Source organism: Camponotus floridanus, unplaced genomic scaffold (assembly GCF_003227725.1).
Source record: "Camponotus floridanus strain SB8 unplaced genomic scaffold, Cflo_v7.5 scaffold26, whole genome shotgun sequence".
NCBI classification, from domain to species: Eukaryota; Metazoa; Arthropoda; class Insecta; order Hymenoptera; family Formicidae; genus Camponotus; species Camponotus floridanus.
In genome coordinates this window covers 1,770,759-1,796,623 of record NW_020229392.1, presented here as the reverse complement: position 1 = coordinate 1,796,623, position 25,865 = coordinate 1,770,759, and the positions used below count along the sequence as shown (strand labels likewise).

General features: G+C 28.1%; 3 protein-coding genes across 4 annotated transcripts; 2 read left to right on the top strand and 1 right to left on the bottom strand.

Moving 5' to 3' along the window:
• Window positions 1–259: 259 nt before the first annotated feature.
• LOC105250629 (lysosomal alpha-mannosidase) lies at window positions 260–9,578 on the top strand. 2 transcript variants are annotated; one of them, XM_025409352.1, is made up of 17 exons: window positions 260–462; window positions 1,188–1,290; window positions 1,399–1,480; window positions 1,715–1,900; window positions 2,270–2,475; window positions 2,773–2,909; window positions 3,491–3,624; window positions 4,757–4,970; window positions 5,057–5,253; window positions 5,822–6,027; window positions 6,478–6,677; window positions 7,193–7,406; window positions 7,492–7,609; window positions 7,919–8,195; window positions 8,521–8,766; window positions 8,972–9,121; window positions 9,310–9,578. In XM_025409352.1, exons 1-17 carry the CDS (start codon window positions 346–348, stop codon window positions 9,538–9,540), a joined length of 3,018 nt encoding a protein of 1,005 aa, XP_025265137.1. In that variant the 5' UTR covers window positions 260–345; the 3' UTR covers window positions 9,541–9,578. The 2 variants fall into 2 exon arrangements, with proteins under 2 accessions (XP_025265137.1, XP_025265136.1); XM_025409351.1 differs by lacking the exon at window positions 3,491–3,624 and adding an exon at window positions 3,831–3,964 and having other exon boundaries at window positions 9,310–9,540.
• Window positions 9,579–12,189: 2,611 nt separating this feature from the next.
• On the top strand, window positions 12,190–13,935 carry LOC112638188. The gene is made up of 3 exons (XM_025409341.1): window positions 12,190–12,687; window positions 13,359–13,421; window positions 13,556–13,935. Exons 1-3 carry the CDS (start codon window positions 12,273–12,275, stop codon window positions 13,933–13,935), a joined length of 858 nt encoding a protein of 285 aa, XP_025265126.1. The 5' UTR covers window positions 12,190–12,272.
• Window positions 13,936–14,253: 318 nt separating this feature from the next.
• Window positions 14,254–25,439, bottom strand: LOC105250619 (sialin). Its single transcript, XM_011256805.3, has 11 exons — window positions 25,156–25,439; window positions 22,416–22,767; window positions 18,165–18,352; window positions 17,950–18,080; window positions 17,769–17,874; window positions 17,408–17,492; window positions 17,111–17,331; window positions 16,877–17,023; window positions 16,627–16,759; window positions 16,255–16,496; window positions 14,254–16,179 (listed from the first exon to the last, which is right to left on the bottom strand). The coding sequence occupies exons 2-11, from the start codon at window positions 22,438–22,440 to the stop codon at window positions 15,967–15,969; spliced, it is 1,491 nt and encodes a 496-aa protein (XP_011255107.2). The 5' UTR covers window positions 22,441–22,767; window positions 25,156–25,439; the 3' UTR covers window positions 14,254–15,966.
• Window positions 25,440–25,865: the final 426 nt, after the last annotated feature.

Below are 25,865 nucleotides of genomic sequence, written 5' to 3'. Positions count from 1 at the left end.
TTTTAGACATTGTTATTTAAGATATTTTTTAATTTTCTTTAGTGTCTGAATAGTTATGGATTTCTTCACAAATCCTTATTATAAATATTACAGAAATTTTGCACACAACATAAACACGCAGTGATATTTCTAAAAAGAAAGAGAACTTTCCTTCATGCTTTAAAAGAAATAGAACTTGGAGATGTTTACGCCTTTGTATTCATACTCATCAGTCTGTATCTCTGCCTTTATCCGTCACGGCGTACTATCGCAATGACATACGTTTAGTCAACGGTATAATATAAAGCAGCAGCATCAGTTATCTCATTAGTTAGTTACGTACGTTGCAGAGGAAGGACTTCAGCTATGTTGTGGTACGAATTACCGCTTCTACTTCTGTCGCTTCTGTTCGCACAACATTTTGTCGATGCGGCACCACGAGCCACATTAGAACCGACGGTCACCGAGAATTGCGGCTACAAGGTACAAGCAAATTAATTCTGCTAATTGAAACAACGAGGAACATGCGATATGAATCATAATTTTACTTTCAAGGATTCATGCCGATTTTGCATTAATGTCTACTATTCTACGACCATGAGTTATCGCTAATTAATGCTTACAAAAATATTTATAATTATTTGTTTATATAAATTGTATGATAAATTGTATGATTTAAATGCTGTCATAATTAATGAAACAAAAATTTGAGGAAATTAACAAATCCATACGCAATCAATTTTATTTTTAAAATTCTATATTTTTAGTAGAATCACAATATGTCCTTGTTTATTGTAACAAAGTACAATATAAATAGAAGCCTTGATATTAAAGTGGAATAATAATCTAATTCATTTTAATGAGAATTTCAAAATATTAATTTTAGATTAGAAAAATTATAGATATTTTATCTTTTTCAAGTTCTGAAAAATTGAATTAAATTACTTAATAAATGGCAAATACACAAGCCTTTCGTGTATAATGGATTGATGATTAGAGTAATGAAAATTGCAAATAAAAATAGCAATAAAACAAATTAAATTTTTAAAAATTATTAAAATATTCTGTTTTCAGAAAAAAAATTATACATATTCGAATGATAGAAATAATAATACTTGTATATTAATAATACTTGTATAATGTTTATTTAAAATTTTTAGCAATTATAAATACATATGTAGACTAAACATATATTTTATCAATCTCAGGCGTGTCATGCCGTGGATCCAACTAAACTTAATATTCATATAGTCTCACATACTCATGACGATGTCGGTTGGCTAAAAACTGTGGATCAGTATTACTTTGGAAGTGAGTAAATAATAAAAATTGGAACGAGAAAATGTGAATAATATAAAAATAAATTTTTATCTATATTTTCGAACGTGATTAAAACTAATAATTTTTCTATTCTTTAAGGTCGGTCTACGATTCAAAAGGCCGGCGTGCAATATATTCTTGATAGCGTTATTAAGGCTTTGCTGGCTGATCCTAACAGAAGGTAAAATTATCTTAAATAATATCTTTGATAAAAGTATAAATTTTAACGCGATAAAATTCACGTAATATCCGATACATGTTAATTATAGATAAGTATGACATAGATAATCATATTATCAGACCTGTTATTTCTACGATAAGATATTTATAACATTTGCAATATTTTTACGAGAATTTTTTCCTCATCTTATTAAAAATATTTCAAAGAAGATATAAATTTCAATTATGTCTGCAGATTTATTTACGTGGAGACCTTTTATCTCTGGAAATGGTGGTTACGTCAAAACGAAAAAGTACGAGCCGATGTCAAGATGTTGATCAACGAAGGACGATTGGAAATTATCGGAGGAGCATGGAGCATGAACGATGAGGCTTGTACTCATTATCATTCGTTAGTCGATCAATTCACATGGGGATTCAGGTGTGTTTTGGATTATGACATGAATGAGACAGATTCTGAATGTAAATGATTAAATCGAATTCGACTCTTCCTCTTGAAACTATATTTTTATCACTAAACCACATGTGTATTAATATTTTTCTCGCTTGTCAATATATGTATATGATTTATAAAACGCATCAATATGAATATATTAATATTCATTATATAAAATTTTAATTTTAATTTTAATTTAATAATTATTTAATTTACTTTTATTAAATTTTCATTTCTAATTAATTGATGTAGTATTTACATAATGTATATTTTTGTCTTCTACATAGATATATTTTATCTTATGTAGAGTTATTATTAATGTATTAAAATAAGTGCCTAATTATTTTTTTCTAGGCGACTCAATGACACGTTCGGAAGCTGTGCTAGGCCGCATATAGGATGGCAGATAGATCCGTTTGGCCATTCCAGAGAACAGGCTTCTCTCTTTGCGCAAATGGGATTCGATGGGATGTTATTCGGTCGCATTGATTATCAGGATAAGAGCAAAAGACTGAATGATCAGTCGATGGAATTTATTTGGAAAAGCAGTCCGAGTTTAGGTAAAATAGAAACTTTAAAAATAAAATTTTGATAAATAAATGACATTAATATTGGCTTAATAAAAAAACGAAGTATTATCTTAATAATTCAATAGTAAAATATTGTAATCAAATAATTTTGCACAAAATTTCTCAATTGAATCGTAATTTAATTGTAAGGCTTACAAAGAAATATATACATGTATAAAAATAAACGATGATTTTTCTCGACACTTTCGTTCAGAAAAAATTGAATTTAAATTTTGCGTAAAATTATAATATACATAATATATAATTAAAATATACTATTGTTTTCAGGCAAACGAGCGAATCTGTTTACGACCGCAATGTACAACACTTACAGCCCCCCACCAGGATTTTGCTTCGATGTTCTATGCGCTGACGAACCAATGATCGATGACCCCGATAGCCCGGATTATAACATCGAGAAAAGGGTATGTAATAATGGTAGTTATCAATATCCCTAACGATAAACTAATGAAGTTGCTTTAAACATTAATGATAATAAGGCTAACACGATGCTTTACGACAATTAATTCTCGATAACTAATATAATAATTTCTAAAAAAATAATGTTATTCACAAAAAGATAATGATATAAATACATAGTAAAAAATATTAATTTACAACTTGATAAAAATTTGATTTTAGTAATAAAACTTTAACAATAAGCATTTACAAGAAAAAAGTGCGATTCCATTCTATTTGTCCGAAAGAAGCGATTATTATTAATTTTCAAAATCTTTCTAACAACATCTGTAATATTTTTTTTGTCACTGTATATTTTAAAATTTGTTCATTATATCATTTAGTTCAAGAGCAAAGTTTATTAAAATCAGAATTTTTCGTTTGACGAGATTTTCTTGGTAGTAAAAATTAGAAACAATATATATAAAGATTTTCAAAAATCGTAATTGTTAACTAATAGGAGTTAATAATGACGATTTTTAAAGGGTAGTTCAGGACATTCGCTCTGTAGGAGAATCATAATCTACGCGATATGTTTTTGTGCCAGATCGATGATTTTCTGAAATACGCGGTTACGCAAGCTAATTATTACCGAACGAATCATATCATATTGACGATGGGAGGAGATTTCACTTATCAGCACGCGGAAATGTACTTCATGAATCTGGATAAGCTGATAAGGTATTAATGATAAAAATTTATAATTTTTATATATACATAATTCGTATAAGTCTTTTCGAAATGTGACGTTTGCAAACTCGCATAAAAAAGTATTATTGCTTCGCAAGGACGATATAATAATAGGGAGAAACGAAAGGATTTTTATATGACTCCGCGAGTGTGAAACATCGTCTTCACGGTAAGTAAAATTTATGTGCTATTGGCAGGTGGACCTATTCCTGACGTATGCACATACTCAAGCACGTGCCTATAAAACTAATCATATTATCCTTACTATGGGGGATGATTTTAACTACCAACAGGCTGATATGTGGTTCGATAACTTGGACAAGCTGATTAAGTAAGTCGCGATTAATTTACAAAGATTGATTTTGATTTCTGAGAACACATCTTTATCGAGCATAGATTTTATTATAATCATTTTTGAATCAAGTAAATTTATAGTTATGCATTGAGGGATTAAATGGGAAAAATAATATCGTTTATAACTAGAATTTATTATTAAAATTAAATCTTTTTTATAATTAAAGTTTCTATAGAAATATATGTAGCAATTTATAACTGAAAAAGAATATAATAAATATCAAAATATGGGATCAGTAGAAATCCCTCCTGAAGTTAAAAAAATTCATCATGTAACAGGTGAGATATGAAAAATCTTTTTATTAATGTTTTCTGTAAAGCTTAAACAGACATTTAATTTTAACTCTCAGACAGTACTGTGAAATTTTTTGAAAAATTCCTCATAGTATAAAAATTTCAATCTTAATCAATTTTTTTATATTATCTTATAGACATTCCTAATTCTAAATGATTAATAAAATTTATGAGAATTTAAATAAAAGATAAAATTATATCTTCATAAATAATATTCTCTCATAAATAAAATTATATTATCGCCCTCTTAATATCACAATCTAAATTTTGTTTTCTTCGTCAATTTATTAAATCAACCATATTAATGATTTGTAATTTCAGTTTTGTTTGTTGATACTAGACTTTTGATAGAAAATTTACGAGAGAATACAATTGCAATTATTATCATTGCATAAATAAAAATAATAAAAATAATATCCCGATTATATCAACATATAATTTACATATAATTTACATTTTTGTATAACTTTTTCAGATACACAAATCAGCGTAATGGTTCCGCAGTCAATGTGATTTATTCGACACCCTCATGCTACTTAAAAGCCGTGAATGATAAAAAACTTCAATGGCCTACTAAGAATGATGATTTCTTTCCGTATGCGAGTGATCCTCACTCTTACTGGACTGGGTACTTTTCATCGAGACCAACCTCGAAGTACTTTGAGCGTATGGGAAATAATTTTTTGCAGGTAAAATAATCAGAATTGTAATTCGATCCAATATTCAGACTCTATCTTTATGGGCTGCGTTTGCAAGACAGATTATTTGTTTCTAGGCAAGCAAACAACTCATCACTCTGACAAACTTGAAGAATCACGATGAGAAATTGGAACATTTTCGTGAAGCGATGGGAGTGATGCAGCATCACGATGCCGTTACCGGCACTGAGAAGCAATTCGTCGCGGATGATTATGCGCGTTTATTGTATGAGAGTATATCTCACGGCGAAGAAATAATTTCGGAGGCCATAGGGTAAGTAAAGGAAATCTTATTCTTGTCGTAATTTTAATTAAACGAATGATGAATTTTTAGATGCATTATATACAATATTATGTACACATATAAACACACACATACGCATATATATATATATATATATATATATATATATATATATATATATATGGGTCATTCCACGTCAAATCAGCCACCCCCCCGCCCAAAATTCTATTGAAATAAATTTAACTTCTAAGGTATCAAAATTTAGTTTGAAACATCTAGTTTTTATGCCTCTGGCAATTTTGAAAAATGTCAAATAATGACCTTGGTTTTGTCAATTAAATAAAAAATGATACCTATTTTCGTGTTCAAATCTTTATTATTTTCTTACAGATGAAATTACAAAAGTCATTTTTAATGTAATTTGACCCGCTGAATCTAAATCTGAAGTCAGAAAAACAAAATTTAATTTTTTTTTAATTTTTTTATTTATTTGACATTTTTCAAAATCGCCAGACAAATATATATATATATATATATATATATATATATATATATATACCTCATATGAAAGTTAATTTTGTTAATATTCGTGAAACAGAAAATGGTCAGGAATGACAAATATATTGCAACCATCCTTCAAGACTTACACATGTTTGGATCTAAATATTAGCTCGTGTGCATTTTCCGAAAAAAATGACACGCTCATAGTAGTAGTGGTGTACAACCCCCTGAGCAGGCCTGTCTCTACTTATATTCGTCTTCCCGTTAATGGAAATTCTTATGTAGTTACATCATTGAGCGACGGTATGTAAAATGTTGAGAAATACTTCAAAATGATATTAATACATATAATTATGAATTACATATATTTGCATATTAATATAATCACAAAATATATAAAATATTTTTTTCACCTCAATATAAAAAGTAGATTTCATTTTTATTTTCAATAATTTATAATTTAATTTTGTATAATGTTTTATTAATTATATTATTTAGATAAATGAGAAAGCAGTTATATATATGAAAAATTAATAGTATGTTCTGAAAGATAAATAAAATAGATTAATGATTTTATGGTAATCTTTTATAAAAGATTATTTTTAATAATAGATAAATTGTTTAAAAATATATAAAATTAATAAACTATATGTAAAGAATATAAAAGTATATAAAAGAATATATGTAAAAATAATAATATTTTTATTAATAACTTTTGCACATTTTTTATATAACTTTTGTGGAATTGAACAGGAGGAAGATCTTTGGCCTCGCAGATAGTTCCGATTCCCGAAAGCGTACAAAAGATCCCAGGAAGACTGAGCAATGCAGTAAATGAAATTGTTTTCCATGCGACAGATATTCCTGCCTTCGGTCTGCGCTTTTATAGTGTTAATAAAGAATCGCAGGAAAAAATAATAAAACCTGAACCAACAGAATTCATAAATAACGAGGTAAATAAATACATATAAATATATAAATTTGTGTGTGTAAACCATTAAATATCAATCAAAATAGTAAATTCAAAATCAAAATATAAATTTAAAATTGCTTTCAAAATTTGCTTTACTAAATGCTTTAGTGAACTGATTAATTTAATGATTTGAACTGGTTAATATGATAGGTGTGTGTGTGGGTGTGTATAATAACACAGTTAAAATATATTAAGTCTCTGATAAAAATTATTCTAACATAATTACATAATATTGATAATCACACAATTGATAAGTGTGTCTAAATAAATATTTTATGGTAGAAAAAATTAGAATAAACATTATATACTATGATAAATAGACATATATTTAAATAGACATATATTTATTATATTAATTGGTTCCAGAATCAAGTCAGTTGTTTTTCCTGAAGGTGCAAAGTTAATCTTGAGAAAGAAAAATATAAGAATAATAATAGAATTATTTTTCGAAACTAATTCGCATAAGATAGAATTTATTTTTCGTTCAAATTTCAGTTGTATAATATATCAGTCAATAAAGACGGTAATTTAATGGTACACTGGAACAAAGAAAAAGACATGAACCTCGTACAGTCTTTCCATTTCTACGAAGGAGCGGAAGGTAATAATGAGGTCTTCGAAAATAGATCATCCGGCGCGTATATCTTCAGACCTAAAGAAACATCAGCCAAAAATTTTGCATACACCGGATCGTACAAAATTTATAAAGGTATGACATATAGAATTCATTTATATTAAAAATGCACTTTTCATTAAATGTATTATTTCATATTATTTAAAATTTTTTCTCACAGGTCCTATCGTACAAGAACTCCATCACATAATAAACGAATGGGTCAGTCAAGTAATTCGAATTTATCAAGGAGAAGAACACATTGAATTCGATTGGGTCATTGGACCGATACCTATCAAGTATTATTAATTTCTATTGTTGTTATATACTTAATTTATATTTAATTTATATTATATCCGTGAATTTTTCTCTCAGATCTCATAAAATTTAAATTAATTTGCTTTCCTAATATATCATAATTTTTTCTATATAATTTTCATATATAATATTAAATGCTAATATTAAATTAAATGTTATAATCATATAGCTTGAATTATACATTTTCCTTATCATATTTTTATATATAAATCCTATTTAAAAAAGAAATATATTTTGCATGAATAAATGTTGAAGGGTTGATTATAAAATCTTATATTATCTTATTTCAGAGATAAAATTGGCAAAGAAATTATTACGAGATATTCAAGCAATTTAAAAACAGACAACGTATTTTATACAGATACTAATGGAAGAGAGATGTTAAAGCGTATAAGAAATTATCGGCCAACATGGGATTTAGAATTGAAAGAACCAATATCTGGAAATTATTATCCGGTGACTAGTAAAATCGCAATTAAAGACGAGGAGAAACAATTTAAATTAAGTGTTCTGAATGATCGTGCCCAGGGAGGAAGTAGCTTGCAGGACGGCGCCATTGAATTGATGGTAAATTTAGCTAAAATTAACTAATCAATCTTTGTAATTGATAAAATTTAATTTATTAAATTTAATTTATTAAACATTAATATAAGATTCAATTAATATAAAATATCTATAATTATATTTAATAGACATAATTTTGGATTTAAAATATAAATCTTACACAAATTCTAAATTCTAAATAAAACTTTATTTTTAAAGTAAACAAATTATGAACTTACTGATCCACTGCATAAAATGTGTATCTGTGTGTTTGTGATAAATATTTTAAAATATGTAACATATTGAAATCAAACAAAAATACATATATAATAAATGAAATGGCTTTTAGCTTCATCGAAGACTTCTCAAAGATGATGCGTTTGGTGTGGGCGAAGCATTGAACGAAACTGCGTTTGGCGAAGGCTTAGTAGTAAGAGGCACGCATTATCTTTTTGGAGGTAAACTGAAAAATGTGGATGAATTCGTATTGAAAGAGAAGGAACTGGCTCTCAAATTGGCTCTACATCCCTGGATCATAGGCAGCCCCATTACCTCTGAACAATATACAAATATATTGTCTAAAGTCAAAACTTTGGTATATTCTTACGTTTTAATTTATATCTTTATAAAAAATTTGTGCAACAGTATCAAAGCTTGATCAATAATTTCTAAGATTCGGAGATATTTTTTTCACTACAATTTAATAAGTAATTCCCAAAGATATATTACGAATTATAAATTATTTTATAAGCAAATGCAATTTTGATTGTGATTATTATTAATTAACATTTATTTTATAGGTCTCGGGTCTTACTAAAGCATTGCCGCCAAACGTGCATATTCTTACTTTGGAGCCATGGAAAGATGACACGATTTTGCTGAGATTGGAGCATATCTTTGAAGTCGGTGAAGCGCAACAGTTGTCTCAACCAGTGGAAGTTAACATCCAAGTATGTTTTTTTATATTCTTTACAAATATATTTAATAGCATTTTTTTATTACAGCTAATATAATATAATACACTCAGTTGATTATATATATAATTACGATAACATTTTAAAAACTTATAAACTTTTAAAAGGATTTTTCTAGAAAAAAAAGAAAAGAGTTTGTAATATCTTATTATTGTTCCCGACAGGATCTATTTTCAACATTCTTGATTGAATCGATCAAAGAAACTACGTTAGGCGCTAATCAGCTATTAAGCGAAAATAATCGTATGGAATGGGAACCAGAGACAAACGAAATTATTTTAAACGAGGACGATAACGTACAACCTGTAGAGATTCATGACAATGTAGTCAATGTTCTCTTAAAACCGATGGAAATAAGAACATTCATTCTTAAAGTGAATCAAAGATCTCTTTAATTTTTCAGCGAAAAAATAAAAATAAATTCTTTTCTCTCATAAAAAATGTTTTAAAAATAAAGTTGTTTTTTCTACATTACTATATATATATATATATATATATATATATATATATATATATATAGTAATGTAGAAAATATATATTAATATATATTAATGTAGAATATATATATATATATATATATATATATATATATATATTATCATTATAAAAATAATTAATAATAAAATATGTATATAAAACATAAACACTGTATTTATTTTTTTCCTATAATATATACTACAAACTATAATATGTAATAAGCGACTGAAATTGCCAAAAAGTGTATAAGGTATGAAAACCTAAAAATAAGAAACATCTAGTCGTGAAATGTGTCAGTTTAATTCTAATGTTTACAAATTCTAAAATGATTAAATTTTTATAAAAAAATTTTCACACTAAAAATGTTATTTAATGCATAAAATAATTGTACGAAATTTGCAATGTCATCACACTACAGTACAACACGTTTTGCATCGATGTGGGATCACAGTAACACGCAAGAGACGTGTGATCGAATAATTATTACATTCAATAGAAGTAATTGATTTTTAATTATGATATTAATTGATGTTTATAATATTATTATATGTAACATTATAAGGTATGCAATGTTTAAAATAATGAGTTGATTAATAATAGCACAAAATATCTATTTGTTCATACATACATTCAGATATTTTTATATACACATTTTATTACACAAAAAAATAGAGAATATAGAGATATATAATTTATAATCTCACACACTCACTCACTCTTATAGATGGAAGAAGAAGATAAAAAAGGGGAATGTTTTTTACCAACATCATGGACTCAAACTTTGATCGCGGTTACGCCAAAGGAAGATGTCGAAAATGTTGTATTAAAGCACAAAGATGTCGAACTTCGAGAAATCAAGAGCACGAGCAGAATTTCAGCAAACGTCAAGGATTTTTTCGACATAAGCGAGGAGGATTTTATTTCCCGTGTACCTCTTCTTATTAAGTATTTGATCAATTTCAGAGAATTAGAACAGGAATCTACCAAAGATGCAGAGAATCAAACGTTTCTGCAGGGTGTCCCTATAGTGGGTATACCAATCGAATATAAGCATGAAGCATCACAAACGATGTACATGAGTAGCCCTTGTCCGCCTGAGAAATATTCTGAACATATCATAAGTAAACAATAGCAATAGTAATGAAAAAAAATTCATAAGATTAATTAAGATATTTTAAATTCTTTTCCCTTTTAATATTTATTAAATAATTTAGAGAGATTTAAATTGAAGAAACATTAAATCTTTTTTAATTAAATAAACAGTCTAAAGTCAAAGTTATATTTAATTTTAAAATATAAGTCAAATTTATATTTAAATAATTTAGAGATTTATATATAAAATATCTTATATTTTTATGCATTATATTTACATTAATTATTATAAAATGACAGAAAAAATTTGCAGAAATATTTTTATTCTTTTCTGTAATTATTTTATTTTTTAATGTAAATTAAATATTGTGTAATGCTGGATAATAGAAATAATTCTATATATTAATTTCTATATATTCTAATATTTACGCCATAACATATAAACTAATTTTTTAAATCTCTATTCAATTACATTTATAAAACGTGAGAGATAAATTTAAAATATTAAAAAAGTAAATCATTAGATAGACCTCAGAACTCATACATTTTCAGCTTTAATGAATGTCAGTCCGATGCCCGTATTCAAGAGCAATCATTCGAGTCAGACTATGATTACGATTGTTCCTAGAACATCGCAGGATGAAGCAATAAATTATTTATCACGTTATACGCATGAAAACCATCAAGAAAATCTGACAGAAGATATAGATAAAGAGACAATAATACTCGAAGTTCTAAATTTCCTGCTGTCACGCGCGTTTTGGATATCTGATCCCATCCATGATCGAATCTCCGAAGTGAAGTGTCAAGAAACGCAAACCTTAATACGATACAATCGCAATACCAATAGTATCGTGTTAGACAATGAAACTCAAACTAAACTGACTTGCAAGCCGAGACAATCAAATAGCAAACTGTTGGCCGAGTATGAAGAAACAAAGAGTTTCATGCAAAGCTGTCTTCAGGAATGCCTCAAAGGAGTCGAATCTCGAATTATAATCGACCATCTGATGGATGAAATAATCGTGAAAGGAGCAAATAGACTCAAATATCCACCGACAGATCGATTAATTCAAACTGTAGCCAGTTATAAGTCTCCTGATATCAAGGAAGAAGACGTGCTACGGAAATTAAAGATACCCGTGGTGGTCGATCCCTTTGAAGCATCGATTGTCACTCTGCCACTGATAGAGGATCTATTGCGTTCTACTTGCGACGAGATATCTCGTGATGCACGAGGCGTTATTAAGAATATCCTAAATTCATTGATACAGCAGACAGTTTTGATTGGATCCAAATTCGCAGAAATTCGAAAACAGTCACAACGTTAGCGAATTTATTATATAAAATACTTTTTATATATACAGAAAAATAAACTTTTTTTAATTTTTATAATCGAATCGATTATTTATAAACGAAATAATTATATATAAAAAGCACACACAAGCCATTATTGTCAAATTATTTATTTATAATTTGCTAACAAAATATTTACTTCTGTACAGCCGAATCAATTGAGCAAACACTCGACCGAAGAAGAAGGAAGATTGTCGAGTCTATGCTGAAAAAGGAAACGGAAATCGCTGCTACTCAGACAGGACTCGCTGGAGTTCCTGTAGTTACGAGGATCAAAGAATCTAAAGAGGTTCTATGCTCAGTTTGTGCCAGGCAATCGATATGTCATTGGTGCGTAGCAGCTCAAGAAGAAAAAGATTTGCCGCTTCAAAGTACGAAATTGCTGCGTACCCGGGACATATTATTGGCATATAATCCGTGTTACGTTGTCGCGACAGTTTCGGAGAAAGCGAAGAATCCGCATCTCCAACCGACCGACTTAATGAAGAAGAAGATTGAAAGATTGACCAACGATCAATTGTCGACATCGTGTAGTGTAACATCTAAGGAAACAGGCGATGTTGCTAATAAGACTATTAATATTCTCATGACTTCGAAGAAAGGCATTCAAACTCGAGGTACATTAATATATTAAACAATTAAATCGAAAACATCTTTTCATGAATAATTAATTATAAGTAATATATATATATATATATATATATATATATATATATATATATATATAATACAGGGTGTCCTAGTTATCTTCCGTCATCTTTCAAAGACAGATTCCTGGGATCCTGGGATCTGAAGACGATTTTTCCTCAACGAAAATGTCGAGGCACTAATAATTTTCGAATTATAAGTGATTGGAAATAAGGGGTTTTTCGTAAACTAAACTTTGTAGAAATAAAATATTAACAAAACCACATTCTTCGATTAATTTTAAATAGAGTTTACTTTAGTTGAGTTTTAATTTAAGACTTAATTGCAAAGATATATGATGACAAAAATCGGGAACATGCAAAATGATGACCTTCATTGACATTTTTGCTGAGCAAAAATCGTCTTCAAATGATCCCAGGAATCTATCTTTGAAAGATGACGGAAGATAACTGGGACATCCTGTGTGTGTATATATGTATTACAATAAATAAATTATAATATATATTTATATATTAAAATATGTATATAGAAATATACATTACATATATTATGCAATTTTTTATTATTACATATGTGTGACTCTTCTCCTTCATATTTCTCTATAATTTGCTATTGTATATAATATGTATATATTTCACAGATTCTATCAGTGGATGGGCTCGTATCATCGATAGTACATTAGCGAAATCATGGTCACTAAAAGGTATCTGTATATTTTCCTTCAAAGATTGTAAAAATTCTTTTAAAAAAACCTTTTATTTTTTACTGTGCTTTCTATTTATTTTTATGATTAATTCTTATAATTTATAATTATAAAAAAATATGTTTTAATATTAGGAGATAATTCTGCTAGTAATACAACTAGTGTTAGCATTATGAGATCGAGATCGGCCCCTAAGTCTTACTGTAAGAAATCATCACAATCTGAGAGCGTTCCAAGTTTGCAAGCAACAAAAGCATTACAAATATTGAAGAGCACATTTTGCACCCGCGATACTTGTCCCACAATTACTTTTTTAGCTACACAAGAACATAATTTGCTCGATGATGACATAAACGAGGAACATATATCTTGCAACGTAGATGATTGCACATTACTGAACCTAGATCAATATTGTAGGCGATCTATTAATAACCAGATTTGCGCTAGGCCACGAGTAGATAAATTTAGAGTCGTTTCTATTCGTCCTTTATCGAAATCTCAAAGACGGATATAATAATGAAAATCGAAAAGCGAATTAATCTTTTTGCGTTGAAACATCACGTATACACATTAACACTTTTTTGTTAATTTTTTTGTTGATTTTAAAATAATAAAAACAAAAATTTTAATATATAGAAATCATATGTAATGATTTTTATTTGCAAATGCATATATATATATATATATATATATATATATATATATATATATATATGAATGTGCGTGCAAATTGTGTCAAATTGATAAAAAAGTTTGTCCATTTCTCTTTATTTATTAATCATCTAGAAATAAAAAAAAGATTGTTGATCTACTTATAATAAATTTGATGACATTTGTAGAGACACACATGACTTTCTTTATTATTATATAATGAGAAGTCGCATAATAGTCGATCGTTCGTTATACATGTATGTACATACAATCTATTACGATTTGTACACGAATTTCACAAAACAAATGCTGTCGAGATTTAATTAAATAAAAGACATATATTTTAAAAAATATGTGTTTAAAAATAACATATACAACTCAATTAATAATATTATGACACATCTATATATGCGCATAACTTATTTACTTTAAAACAAGTAAACGAGTTGTATCTTCATGTATACTTTTTCTTTATGATTATTACGCAAAAAATATTATTGCTAAACACTTCCTTTACATAGATTTTAATGTAATTACATGCGTAGTAATATTATTATTGGTGAAACAACAAACATTGCGTTGAAATAATTCGATTTGAACAATGATCGCCTTTTTCAAATATAGGAACAACACATTTATTATTTTCTATATTTTCTATAGATAGCAAACGCATATGTACGTTTCAGTACAGTATATCTTTCCATAATCTATGAATGTGATGTGTTTCTTCTTCGCCTATTCACGAGTGCAATCAACTTCAGATGTGAGTGATTAGATCTTAAAATTTTCAGTCATTCTCTAGACGCAAAGACATAAGTAAAAATTATAGAAAAGCTACTTTTCACCGCAATTTTATTTCATGATTTGAATATTTTGTGATCATTTAATTTATTTGCCTAATTTATTTGTCTATTCACAAATAAATTGGAATATTAGACAATCTGTAGATCACTGGCCGCGATTAAATCGGAGATCAGTATGCGTAAATTACTGCGAATATGTATATCACAGTTACATGTAAAATCGTCTCGTGCAAAGAAAGTTTAACATTGTGTATAATGAGAAATATACAGACATGACGATTTAATGTACCTAGCATAAAGTATTTATAATATCTAACTTAGCCTCGGCTATTTATTAGGCCGAAGACAGTGCCAAAGGTTCCTCATATCTATCTCACAGAGAATCTATTAAATTCATCGACCATAGTTTTGTCCTTCAATGAGAATAACATACATGTACTTTGGCACGCAATCAAAAAATGCACTATAGAGTATTCTTACGTTTCGAAACATTGTTTGAATACCACGTCTATAATTCTTTTAGATATCTGATGATACGATCGTGACGTTTTGTGATGTAAGTAGTATACGTGATACAATATCAAATATATAAATACTTATAATTAAATATTTGAGATGATACAAATGCATGAAAGTCATGAAAAATATATAAAATCTAAAACGTTTTATCTTCCGAAATATTCTAGTCTTATATTCTAAAAAAAATAACTTTATCTAGAAGATATAAATCCGATTAAATACGAAAGATGGCATGATATTCCAGCAATATGTATCTGTAATTGGGAGCATGAATATTCTAAATAACATAATTATGAATATTCTATATTGAATATTCTGTAGATTTTAATTATCTCTGTTTTACTTCAAGTTTATGATATACGTTAATAAGGAGATAATTATTTTCGTATCCATTAATAATTGGAAGCTATACAAATTGATTGTAATTGGTATATAAAATATGACATAATAACATTTTTTGACAGAAAAGTCAAAATTTGCATTATCCTCAAATGTATTCTTTTTTCGACAATAAACTATTAATTTCTGTACAGACATGGACACATATTACCTTCGTTTAATTTTCTAAATCATTAGAGACGTTCGTTTTCTTCGGTTTCCGTATCAATCGCTGTATCTTTTATCGTTATCTGCTTCTCCTCTTCAGCGATAGTAGGTACTTTAGTGTGAGTCGAATCATTCCACGGTTGAATTTCCGCCGATCCGAATAGCCAAAACAGTACCGTTGCCGATATAAATACTATCGCCGATATCCAGAACATTATACGCCATTCCTCAACTCCGTTCTGTAATATGAAAACATGTTAAACAAATTAGAGTATATATATTTGACATAATTTTAATGTAAAAAAGTAACGTACTCTCTCATTGGTTAAAGCACCAATAATGGGTGGAATGATGAATCCGGGAAAACTACCGAATGTATTCATAATTCCGTATAAAGAACCAGCATAATTTGGTGCTAAATCCTGATGATTTTGTAAATTGGTCTGACACGCAGCTCCGTTGAAGGCTAACGCAAATATTAACATTACCATCGCAACTGTAGCATCACAACCGGCATATGTCATCACTATTAAACAAGCTGCAGGTCCCATGTGAGCTGTTCATATAACATGCAACAATCATTAATTAGATAACATTGTTTATACATATATACGCGCATACATTACAATATCTCAACTTTTAATAATAGATTGTTTCAAACAAAGAAATAATAGATTGTTACTTACAGAAAAGCATAAATATCTTTCTTAACCAGCTTAGAGTCAAAAAGTTCTTCCTTCGCACATAATCGCCCGCTGCTGCAAATAATACTCCGGCGCCTAATCTAGCTATATAAGGCAATCCAGTTATTGCGCCACCCTATAAACAAACAATATAAATAAACAAAATAGAAACATCTTTAGTAATGACGAGATAAAAGTATAATATTATAATCGAGACTTTTTTCGTGAAATAAATTCATTACGAAAATAATACCGATTTCATGTTGAAACCGAGGACTTCTAACGTGTATTTCGGGCCGTTTGTAGCGATGAAATATATACCCCACATGTTTGCAAAATGAGCCCATAATAATACTAGAAACGGACAAGATGTAGCAACTGCCTTTATTGGTAATTGGACCTATGTAAGATTATTAATATTAACATTAATATTAATTTCTTTTATTTTTTTCATTATTTTGTAGTTTATGAAAAATATATTTCAAACCTTTTGCTTTGAGACAGTAGTGCCGATTTGTTCTTTTATATACGTTTTCTCTTTATCCGTGATCCCGGGATGCAATTCCGGTGTATCGTATATTAGGTATACCCATAAAGCATAAAAAACTAACATAAGTGCACTTGTAACGTAAAATGCAGTTTTCCATCCATAAGCGCTGATTACCGCACCACATAAAGCGAATGTCACAACAGTTCCGAATGGACCACCTTAAAAAAAACCAAAAACATATAAATATTATATATTATTATATCTTGAGAACATAAAAAAAAGACTAATTATTACCTTGCATAGTCCACACAAACATGCCTTTTTCACCAGGAGGCACCCATCTAGCAATCATCGCATGGAGAGCAGGATAAACGGCGCCCTAAAAATTAAAGATTTATTTTTATTAAGGATTTACATACATCTGATTTGAAAATATACTACACAAAAAGGAGCATAAAAAATATCTCTTTATTAAAAAATTTACAAAATTAAGTAAAAAAATATACTCTATGTAATGAAATTAGGTATATTAAAACTAGATATAAAAATCATAAAACAAAATTAAGTATAGTATTTGAATGCAGAGAATTCATACAATTTTATTAAATATAACGAATTCACAATACTTGAAAGACATACAAGATGAACAACTTACTCCAAAAAATCCCATTACAAAACGAAGAGCGAAGACGAAACCGTAGTGAACAGAAGCAGCCCATGGCATTAAGAGATTTAATACTGCGGGTATTAATGTGGCAAATCTATGTCACAAAAAGTCAAAAATAACTCTCTGGAGACAAATTAATAATTATTAATTTATTTTCAATTATACTTACGCTACTACTTTAGAACCTCCATATTTTTCGGCTAAGAGTCCAGCTGGTACACTAGCTGGTAAAACGCCATAAAAATATCCTGATAGTAACAGTCCTTGGATATGTTGATTCCATTCAAAACGTTCTCCATACTAAAAGAAAAGTATAAGAAAGATATATTTATAGTATAATTTTGTGAAAGTTTCTATATAAATTTTTAGTGATCGCCAACTTACATCTTTGATCTCGACTGTCTTATTGCTTTTTATGTCTGCTATAGAGCACGCTGGACCTACTCCACCGTCTTTGCTCGTAGCATTTACCATAGCAACAATAGTTATGGATAAATTAGTACGAATAACATACGAGAACATGCAAGCCAGAAACATCATCGCCCCCAGAATTCCTCTCCGGGGAATCTTCTCTATAATACATACAAATGCCTATTGTTAAAGAGTCAATTGAGATAAATTGCGATAATTTATTAAATGCGATATTTTTCAATGATACAATAATAATCATAATCTATAATCTATTAATAATTTTTTATCTGTATTAATAATCTATATTAATAATTTTTTAATTAAACAAATAATGTTTATTTTTAATGACTTTAAATATAATAAATATATAATATTAAAATTTTTAATTTTAAATATATAATATTAAAATACATATGAAAAACATGTTTATTCAAATTAATAATTTATAGGAATTCTTTCTCTCTTTTATTTACACTTAATCGATTTTAAATTATATTATTATTAGTATTATTACTATGTTAATTATTGTTATTTTATTACTATGTTAGGTATTAATCTCAGAGTTATTAAAAACCTCTTGCAAACTTTCTATTAATATTCATTATTGAAATAATCGTGTATTCGCATCAAAATAACACACGAACATAAATATATATCTGTTTGTCTCACTATAACGCAAAATTGAGACTTTGAACTTCTCAGCATATGAAACCTAATAATTTCAAATCAAGAATGAATGACGTATTTTACAGTAAACATCTCGCCTTCTATTATATGTAATATGCACGAAAATAACCATTGCGTGTCCAGCTTGCGACATTCTATGTTGCTATAAAAAACAAGCACTTCAAGAAATAATGAATTATTATTATTAATGATTATTAATATTAATATGTTATTATTTTATATTATATTTCTATATATTATATATTATTTATAATTTTTATTTAGTAATATTAATATTTAATTTTAATCTTAATTTATTAATATTAATATTTAATTTTAATAGGACATATTAATAAATAATATATATCACTACAAATATATAGTTGATAATATATCTATAAAATTCTAAGATTATAAATGTAAAAAATTATAACTTATTTATTATAACTATTTTATTAATGTTTGCAGTCAACCCTGACCATTCAAAAGAATTCCGTTCAAGGAAAAACATTGAAGCAGGTTATAAATTCTAGAAGACCATGAAGTTATACGTGATCGAACAATCATTCTCTTTCGTATTAACGATTTGTGTTGCGTTATTGAATTGATGATAATTACAGTGCACGACGAGAGAGAAAGAAAATCGAATCGATAGCAGATTACTTTCGTAACACGAACGTTTTCATCCTTTCCATATCGCACGATACAATATACTTTGATTTTTTACTTTAACTGTTATGAAAAGATTAAATTAATTCCAATTCCATATTCTGATACAAGCAATATATCATTGATATGTGAATTGTTACGCGGAATAATCATACCTAAATTTTTTATTAACAAATAAACTCTAAATATTCTCTACATGATTGATGGATAAATATAATTTTGTTACAATTTTTTAAACTTTAATATATAAATAATTTAGTAGATAAATTAAATTTTTTTAAAATTGTGTACACAAAATATTATTTTATTATTTATTGATTATTAATTCATATTAATGACTCTCTTTTATATTATTTTGAAATTAATTAAAGACTTTCTTTTATATTATCGGAAGAGATAGTCCAATCTTACTTATAAAATAAATAAGCAGCATTAAATGACATTTTAATGAAATTATAAAAGAATGACTGAAATAGCGATAGATAAGGAAAATAAAATTTAAAAAAAATTACACAATTTCCTAAATCTCGTCTTATATAATTTTCTAAAATCCTTAACATGGACAGCTATATTATTTTTCTGAATTGATAAAGGTTATTGATTATAAAGTATGAGATAATTCTGAGAGGAACAGTAATTTACAACATTTAACACGATTATTTTTATAAATATAAATTATATTTTTTACATAAATTGTCAATTGTTTAGTGAAAATAATTTAATGCAATATTATATCTATATATTAATATATTCTTTGTGTATTAATTTTTTTGCTTTAGTATTACATATTTTTCGGATTGAATAATTTTCTTCGTTATTAATTTTGATGTTATTAATTTTGATTAACTATGTGTGTATAAAAATAACAAAATGTATTTAATATAATATTATGACACAAAAATAATGTGACACAAAAATATTTACTATAACAATGTCATGATAAGCACAATCTAAAAAAAAATAGTTAACACAACTTAGAAAAAATTAAATACACATGTAAAATTATTATTCAAAACATCGAAGCAAATATTCAAAACCAATACGCTCTTTGAGTTGCGTAATATTTTTTTTTAACTTTTTTTATCACGTATGATAATTACATGCCGGTAGATCGAGAATATTAATCATGATAATATTTATACCGTGAAAGAAAATATCTTGATTTGAGCACAGTAAATTCACACATTTATGCAGTGTTTCCGGTAATTTCGTATACATATTTAAATACAAGTCATTCATCAATAAGTAGTTTTACGACTGTATATTATATCGTGTTCAAGATCTTCTGTAATCTTTCATTTTATTATAATAAATTTGAACTAAAATTTCCAATTTTGAAAATTGAAATTTTCTTAATATTTTAAAATAATCTGGTCAAAAAAAATCTGATTTTTTTTTTAATTTAATTAAAAATTTATTTGTACCAAAAAATGTAATGCTGAAAAATATAAGAAATATAGTTGTAACAGTTTTTTCCCATAAAAAATTATCTCTAATAATAAAAATGTCTCGTTGAACGGTTTGATTTAAGATACGTTTAGAATACGTCGTCAAGATTAAAATCAATGCTTCTGACAGACCTTGTACGCGATCGATAAATCCTCCATTTACGTTTTTTTTTTCAAGTTAAGAACGGAAAATGTGCCAGAATATATCTGTTCCGTATCTATTTCTGCAAACTGAACAACGAGAAATAGAAGCTCGTATTACGGACACCTTATACGAAGTTGAGACATGCTTGTACGTCACTCGTGCGATAAAAAATACGTGATGTGTGCGACGAATATGCAACTGCGTAATGTAATGCGCAACGTTTGCTTATTTGAATTTTCGTTTACATCGCAAATGACGCGGCACAAAGTCATATGAACTTGATACCGTGCTGTAGCTATCTCTTCTGATTTTTGTTCAATCTACACGCAAGCCATTATATAATACTTATCATATTTAAGATGATGCTTATCACTTGGAAATTTTTGTAAGAAGAATTATTTATTGTGTCAATGTGATGATGTGATGTTCGCGAAAATCATGTCACAAAGTTTCTCCAAAAATAATTTCGAGGAAAATAATTTCTTTTGTACATATAAAAGACTTTTAAGTGAAAATTTTAATATTCTTTTGAATTGAAAAAATATTGATTTATAATGTGTATTGATTTTTTTTTAATTATATGCAATTGAAATTTTTATTTGATAACAACTCAGTTATTTATTCGATTATTCGATTATTTATTATTATTCAAATGTTATGTTTAACTGCTGACACATACATATTGAGAACTTTGGAATTTGTTTACCAAAGTCTAAAGAGCTACCGATATACATACATATATTGGCAAAGATATTGAACATTGAACTATTGATATTTCAATGTTTTATATATGATATTTATATATGCAAAAATAATCGTTATGTGAAAATAGACATACGACTAGAAATTTAATACTTCTTATTTTTGATATTTTATTACTTTTTATTATATTTTATTAATTATTTTCATTATTTTATTAATATTTATTTTTTAAATATTTTGATATTTTTAATATTATAATTAACATTTTTGTACCTATATTTATTATTATTCTTTAATATTATGTAATTAATATTTTCGCATCTACATATGTGCATTATAAAATAAATTTATAAAATCATATTACGTTCTAGTTATAAATACTAAGCAGATTTCAATCAATATTTTAAACAGACTTAATTTAAAAATATAATAGATTATAAATATCTAAAAAGAAGTAAAATAGAAAATGTAATAAGAATAAAAAAAATCGATGAATTACACTAAAGGAAACCTACAATAAAAATATAAACCGAGCAAATAGAGACACACGATATCGTACAGCCAATAATCGTTAATTGACAAATAAGTACTTACCATTGAACTTCCGGAAGAGAGCCATTCTCACTGCCTTGCTCTCACTGTTAAACTATATTATCAGCGTGAGAGCGAGATGCACGACGTGCGTGTGATGCGAAGAAGAAAGAGATTCCCTCGGTGTTCGATCTTCGCCACCAAGCGCGAACACTTCGTCAATCGATGAAAATCGACTTCGCTTCGTCTGCTGGTTTTATTTTTTCGGTATTTAATCGATTCAACGACTATTGGCTCGATCCTGTCACGCCACCTCGTAAACTTAAAGTTGATCGACGCGATCTCCTCTATTTTGCCTCTTCCACGCAAGTTGACGTGCTCGATGCAACGTTCTCCGGGATGATCACGAGGACGCCTGAAAAACACGCAACATTTGCCTGTCACGCTCGTAGCACGTACGCCACAACGCGAAAATTCTATATTTAAATTGCTGTCATTATTAGAATTGACCTTGCGTAACAAGTCATATTTTTTGGCGCGCTAAACTTAAGTATGATAATGAGTTTGTTCTTTTTGGTTGAATTAATGGAACGGAAAGTTATCGATTTGATAAAAAAGTTACCTCGTCTATATGAAATAAATTGCGATTTGATAGGTATCTCGGAAGAAATCAAAGAATGTCACGTTAACCAATATTGACAAAAATGACATAATATATTTGACAGATTTTAATTCATTCGTCAACGGACTTGAATGATTATTTACGAGTGAATGATTTTCTTAAGATATTTTCTCAAGATATTTTAGAGTTTGCTTTTCGTTGACTTAACGTTGAATCTTTTCATTACAGTTTTAATCTTTTGTTTGCCGATCGTAGTTTACTGATCAAGATAAGAAAAGCATATAAGAAAATCGTGCTGATTCTCTACTTTCTTTTTCTATAAAAGGAACTGTACTACATATCACATAGCAAATGTATGAAATAATAAAACTTGAATCAGCTGATTTTAACAATATTAAAACTCTCAAATATCTAACATTCCTCGACACTTATCGTTAATTCACTGATCTTTTCATTTTAATAAGATGATAAGATGATAAGACATTTGATTTTGAGTCATCTTGAGAAAGTATGCTTCCGGGATATAAAAATTTTACTCTCGTAAATATTCGACATGTGATGTGTCACTACACTTGAATTTTATATATATACAGGGTGGTCCCGAATGTTTCAGCCAGACTTTGAGATCTTATAGGAAATTTAATTCTGAACAAAAAATTTCTTATAAATATGGTTCGAAAAATACTTCCTTAAGAAGTTATCGCTCAAAAACCTCTGATGAAGAAAGAGCAAAAGGTAAAAAGAAAATGAAATTTTTCCTTTTATTTCCTTTTATTTCATTTTCTTTTTACCTTTTGCTCTTTCTTCATCAGAGGTTTTTGAGCGATAACTTCTTAAGGAAGCATTTTTCGAATCATGTTTAAAGGAAATTTTTTGTTCAGAATTAAATTTCCTATAAGATCTCAAAGTCTGGCTGGAACGTTCGGGATCACCCTGTATATATATATATAGATGACTGATGAAATCGTAATCCGCTGATAGCACGTTCTGACATTTGCGCGCACAGCTGTCTACATTCCGAAATATTTTCGCGAAACAATTATCTCGATCATAAAAGAGAAGTTATCAGTATTGCATAATCTTGCGAATATATTTTTTTCGACTTTCATCGGAATTACATAGATCTTTCGAAATGTAATCTCGCAATTTGCGGTACTCTTTTAACATTTATTGCAATCATGTGAAATTTCCGGAATGTGATCATCCGAGTTTACGAAGCCAATAATCTCGTGCAATTCACGTGATGATATAATCGCAAGAAAATTACACGCAATAGAAGCTATAAATAAAATTATAGAAGCACGAGAATCGAACGATGGAATTTGTTGAAAGTAATAAATTTTCAAGTAGCATTATTCGATCGTATAATTTTTCGTTATCAATTTTTTTTTCGTTTTCAAAGTATCTTCAATTTTTCAAGATTTATCTTTTTTTCTCCTTTTAAAAGATTTACTGCGAAAAATTTACACTTGCGACTTACATACTATGTAAAATTCTGATAAATCATATGGTATAATGTCCTTGTCCTTCGTTACGTCAAGAACGATATGACGCGCGAAATAATTATATTTGATAATGTACGAGATAAATTATATCCATTTTTTTAATATATATTTTCGTCATAGCATTTATAAATGTCGGACGAAATATATCAATGTTTGTTCTGACATGTACTCGTTAAACTTGGCAAAGTCATATGTCTAATTTTGCCTCGAGACATAACAAAGTGTGATTTATGAATCCATGTAAAATGAACTCTGTTTATATTAACGTTAATTATTACTTCTTGAAACGACTTACTCAAGACACGTCGAGGAAAATCATCAACTTCTTTTCAATTGTATTCCTTTTTTTCACAAAGATATAATACTTATTGCACAAGTTTTCATAATTATAAATAATAGAGAATTAACTATAAAATTTGATTTATAATTTATTGCCTTGGATGTTATTTATTTATATAATTATTCAAAACTTACAACTTAAAAATAGAAAATTTTCGCTTAAGTAATGTTATCTCGAAACTCTCTTTGTTGAACTCTGCTTTAACAGACAATAATAAAAATTAAACGTAATAGAATGTACGATTTTGCTGCTAATACTGAGACCATTAAGAGCAATAAAAGGGCTTCGTTCACGACCAGTAATGACTCAAACACGCACAACAAGTGTGAGACTAACCTCAATCTTTCCGTCCAAAGAAATCTTCTTTCTTTAGCTTGTTGCTCGTGGAAAAAATGCGCGCGAAAACGGCTTGCCCGGTCGATCGATAAACCGAAGGGAAACAGAAGTTGGTCGCCAGAATTGGAGCGATCGGGATAATAAACACTGACACGTGTATTTTGTACGAATTCGATTTAATCGATCGCAAGTGTCCGTCGAATTTTGTGGCGAGAAACGTTTCGTTATAAGAGCTCGCGATCTCGGTGCGAGCAGCTGACGACACGAACGGGACGCTAGAGCACAACTGACTGACCGGAATTTGGTTACCGCGAGTCCCAAAGCTTCTCGACTCCTCGACTGTTCCCTTTTGCCGCGAGTACCATGGTGACTCAATGGTTTGACACTATTGGTCGACACAGATGCGGTGCAAAATGACGTAATAGCACAGAAATTCCTTACATACTTTTCAAATATATTATACTTACTATATTATATATAATAATATATGTAATAACTTTTGCTCACAGCTGTTTATATATTTTTTATATGTATGTGTGTATTACAACTATAGCATTTAATATAAAAAATTTGAAATAAAAAAATAAATGTTAATAAATATATATATATATATATATATATATATATATATAATTAAATATATTAATTATATGTAGATATTATTGTATGATATAAATTTCACTCTCTTGCACACCAAATGCTACTGTTTT